The sequence below is a fragment of the Entamoeba nuttalli genome (genome assembly GCF_000257125.1).
Source record: "Entamoeba nuttalli P19 unplaced genomic scaffold asmbl_3046, whole genome shotgun sequence".
NCBI lineage: Eukaryota > Evosea > Mastigamoebida > Endamoebidae > Entamoeba > Entamoeba nuttalli.
This window is the reverse complement of record NW_008575796.1, coordinates 1-4545: the sequence shown is the minus strand read 5'-3', so window position 1 is coordinate 4545 and position 4545 is coordinate 1. Positions and strand designations below refer to the sequence as shown.

General features: G+C 24.3%; 3 protein-coding genes across 3 annotated transcripts; 2 read left to right on the top strand and 1 right to left on the bottom strand.

Moving 5' to 3' along the window:
- Positions 1 to 26: 26 nt before the first annotated feature.
- On the bottom strand, positions 27 to 715 carry ENU1_053510 (hypothetical protein; the record flags this gene model as incomplete). Its single annotated transcript, XM_008857932.1, has 2 exons — positions 27 to 278; positions 335 to 715. The coding sequence occupies 2 exons, from the start codon at positions 713 to 715 to the stop codon at positions 27 to 29; spliced, it is 633 nt and encodes a 210-aa protein (XP_008856154.1).
- Positions 716 to 2614: 1899 nt separating this feature from the next.
- ENU1_053500 (hypothetical protein) lies at positions 2615 to 3637 on the top strand (the record flags this gene model as incomplete). Its single annotated transcript, XM_008857931.1, has 1 exon — positions 2615 to 3637. The coding sequence occupies one exon, from the start codon at positions 2615 to 2617 to the stop codon at positions 3635 to 3637; it is 1023 nt and encodes a 340-aa protein (XP_008856153.1).
- A 222-nt stretch (positions 3638 to 3859) lies between these two features.
- On the top strand, positions 3860 to 4237 carry ENU1_053490 (Helix-turn-helix protein, putative; the record flags this gene model as incomplete). The annotated part of the gene is made up of 1 exon (XM_008857930.1): positions 3860 to 4237. The coding sequence occupies one exon, from the start codon at positions 3860 to 3862 to the stop codon at positions 4235 to 4237; it is 378 nt and encodes a 125-aa protein (XP_008856152.1).
- Between the last annotated feature and the right edge of the window lie 308 nt (positions 4238 to 4545).

Genomic DNA, 4545 nt, shown 5'->3' with positions numbered 1-4545 from the left:
ATTAATCTTTTTCTTTCTCTTATCATTTAATGAATTAGTAAATAGTTGTCTCTTTTTCCTTCATTCATTCTAAGCGTTCCTTGTAGATTTGTTGCTACGTAAAAAAGACATGAAAAAGAGGAAATTAGCATAACTGACCCAATTGTTTTATATTGCTTTAAGACGTAATGTAAATACGAATCATCACAATCTCCTTCATATGACAATGAAAATGAATCTTCATCATAAGAGGCTGTTTGACAAGACGTGTAGTTGTTTGAGTAAGCACAACAATTAAACTAATATTCAATAAATATATCATTTGAGCTTATTTAATAAAAACATAAAAACAAACGTCTTGTTCTATAGCTGCAATTGCTTCTGGAGATAAATTAGCCAGAGAGTTTTCATTAAGACCACAGGATAATATAACTATTGATAATATAAAAAATGACAAACAACCCCCACAAGAACAGCAACAAAACAAACAAGACAAACATTGTCCAATGATGTTAAATGCAAGAATAAATAATAAAACACTTCCAAGGCCTAATATAAGGTAAGTGACTCCACAAGAAAACCCACTGATTGAAGTTATTTGAATCCAAATTAAAGACCCTTCAACAAATTCAGTATAATGGTAAGACATTACGGAAAGTCCAATCAAAAGCCCTCCACAGACGAAACAAGAAATTAGTGTACACCAAATATTGATAGAAGTATACCATTGACTCATAGGTTTAAAGTTATAATTTTAAGTTTATTTTTCCTGACAAGAAAATTAAAACATAAAGATTTTTATCAACAAAACTCAATATAGAAATCTCCTACTTCAGAAAAAGAACGATATTTAGGCATTTCATTTTAAATTCCTATTTTCTTTAATTCACTTAATTGAGTAGTTTTAACATAAATTAAAGTGCCACTGGGTACTATAAAATTATGGCTTGTTATTAATATCATTTTATATTTCGTTTGTTGTAGTCGTGTGATTGTATAAATACCAAAACAACTTTTAATCTTAAAGTTTGCTTCAAGAGTCGATTTTATTCTAACTTTTACGTTTCTTCTTTTTGGTTTCATCCATTTATAAATATTTGAGTTATTTTATCATTTACTGAATTGGGTAAAATAACTAATATGTAAAACATTGTTACTTTTTTTAAGACAAAGTCTATTATTTAATACTTCAGTCATATAAAACTGATTTGGTACATTTCGTTTAATTGTTATCCTACATTTTATATAATTTAATGAGAATTGAATGTCACTCATTTTGTTTGGAATTTTATTAAATTTCTTTTTGGTTACTTGTGTATAAAGTGTTTAATTAAAAAATATTTGACTTGTTTAGAAAAGACATAACTTGAATTACTTCAAATAAGGAGTTTTCATTACTTTCCCTTAAAGTATAAAAACATCAAACACATGTTAAGAATTTATAAGATAATTCTAATTTAATACTTTTGAATAAACCACTTAATTCTTTTTTACTTTTGTAAAAGTTTATATTCTTTTCATTTAACCAAGACTAATCGCTAAAATTCTATTAAAGAAATAGGATGAACCTTTTTCATATGACATGCTTTACTATTTACTCTAAAAAGTTAGTTTTTAAATTAAAAAAATAATAGTTTGATGTAAAATAAATTGAATTTTATTTGAAAAGAATAATTCAAATAAATCCCATAAAAAATATTAAAAAGATATTATTCTATAATAATTGCTTGCATTTTTACTGAGATAGTGAAGATGTATTGAAACAAAGTACAAAACCAAAAAAATGGAAAGGTATTAGATATTAAATTAAGTGATATAAATACATAAAAATAACAAAGACTGCTAGAATACCCATACAATAAACCCTCTTCTCATTATGTATTGAAAACAAATTTCCTTGGTATTTTCTCATATAAAAAAGAATGATACTTAAAATTTAGCCATAAATAATATCATTCAAATTTAATAAGAGAATATCCATAAAAATATAAACTATGCACAAATACCAAGTATTACAAAAAAATATTGTAAGATTGTTTAATTAAAATAACTATAATACAACAAATGACTTATTAAAAAAAGTAGTATATTACGTAATTATTTAAATGATGAAACTTTTATACAAAAACTAATGTACTGAAGGGTAATAGGTTTCTAATATGATTTAATTTTATATCAAACCATTAATCCTCTAACAATACAACAAGTTGATGTGACTGTTTAAAAAAAATTATTATATGAGTATATGAAACAATGCAATAAAAGTTAGAAATAAATAATGTAAAAGAAAAAGATTTATGATACACCATTTATAAGATTTAATAATTTAAATAATATGTTATTACATAGCAGTAACATATTTATTATTTAAAAAACTAAATGACATTTGGTTTTTCTAATGCTTTGAAACAAACACAAAACTTAAAGAATTACTAAAAGAGATACAAAAAAATATATTCATATTACTTAATCAATCTTTTTCTTTTAAAGAAAAGGCTAAATAAACAAAAAGTTATTTTCATGAATAAATCTTCATCAAGACAAATGAACAATAAAAAATAATCAAAAAAAAAATAAAACCCTCTTATATTTTTTTTCTTATATCTTAATGATGAACTTAAAAATATAAAAGATTATGCTTAAATTCAACGAAGATAAGAGTGTGCTATTAGCATTATACAAGAACACTGTACAAATTTATTCACAAAACATCGAATATAAAGGATGTATTACTTGTAACTCACTTGTAATTGATGCTTTAGAGCTTAGTAATAAAATGGTTGTTGTTTTATGTGACGATAAAACAGTAAACATATATAATGACAAAGTGTTAACACATCATCTATTATTAACAAAGAAACCAACTTCTGTTTGTGAAATAGATAATCAGATATTGGTGTCTGATAAGTTTGGAGATGTTTATAAATTTAAAATTGATGAAATACCATTAGCAACAGAAGATATTAATAAATTGAAAGACACAATTGCACAAAACATTATTTTGGCTCATTTTAGTGTTATTAATCAAATTGAAATAACAAAGAAGAAAAATGCTATTATTACTTGTGACAGAGACGAAAAAGTTCGTGTAACTCGATACCCAAGAACTGATATTATACAAAGTTTTTGTTATGGATTTGTTGAACTTGTTACTTCATGTAAATGTGAAGAAATTAATAATATTCCAATTGTTGTTTGTGGAAGTTGTGATGGAACAATGAGAATTTATAAAATAGAAAATGGAGAAGAAATAAAAATGAAACAATTTGATAAGAATGATGTTGTAATTATTTATGATGTTGCAGTTATGAATGAAGAACTTCATATTCTTGTTGGTATTGAAAACAAAAATTATTGTATAATAAAAATTCCTATTATTGGTAGTAATTTAGGAGAAATGCAAATAGAACAAAGAGAATGTATTATTAAAGGAGGAAAGTTCACCAAAGATGATTATATTATTTATAACTCAGACGACCAGTTGGTTTTTGTTAACAAAAATCAAAAAATTAATATTCACACTGACGGAGCTAATAACAGTTTTAAAAATGAAGGAATTCTTTATGAAACCTTACGTAAAAATATTTCCCCTAAACAACGATTTATCAATATTGAAGATGAAGAAACTGAACCACAGAAAATTTTTAAGAATGATTGAATAATTTGAACTACTTATCTTTGTTTTTTAAGGAAAAAGAAATCTTGTATATGATTTAATAAAAACGATTAACTATTTATTAGTTATGAAGGAAGAACTATAATAAAAAATAAAATATAACTTATAAAAAATACTGTCATTACGTGTTGCCAGTTAATCAAACTTCAAACAGACGTATATAAAGTACCATCTTGTTTAAGTATTATTCATTCATTTTAAAGGATGGCATTCGACTGTAGTGTTGATACAAAAGATATCTACATCGGCAAAGCCCAAAGTCAAAAGGGTGTAACTAGACCAGTAAAGAAACCAACTGCTGGTATGAATTCAACTGCAAGTGGTTCAGATATTAGAAGCATTGAAAGAAAAGCTGATGAAGGAGAAACTCCATTAGTTCATAAACAAGTTAGCCATAAAGTTTCATTAGAAATCCAACGAGCTCGTCAAGAAAATCATTTGACCCAAAAAGAATTGGCTCAAAAAATAAATGAAAAACCTCAAACAATTGCTGATTATGAAAGTGGTAAAGCAATCCCAAGCCAACAAGTATTAGCTAAATTAGAACGTATTTTAGGAGTCAAATTAAGAGGTCTTAAATAAGTTTTTGTAATTCATTTCTTATTTTTTATTTTTATCTTGAAACTCTTAATTGTTAATTTATTTTAAATTTTATTGTTGGAAATGAGTGACATTAATAACAAAAAAGTATCTCATAATAATATAAATTAATTAGATAATTATAAAAATAAATTATTTGAAATAATACTTCAAAAAATAATAAAAACACAAAATTGTGTTGATTTAAATTTATATCAATTCAAATTAAAAAAATTCTATAACAACTTAACAAATAATAATATTGAAGTAAGTATAAAAATTTAAATGATAAGAGAAAGAAAAAGATTAAT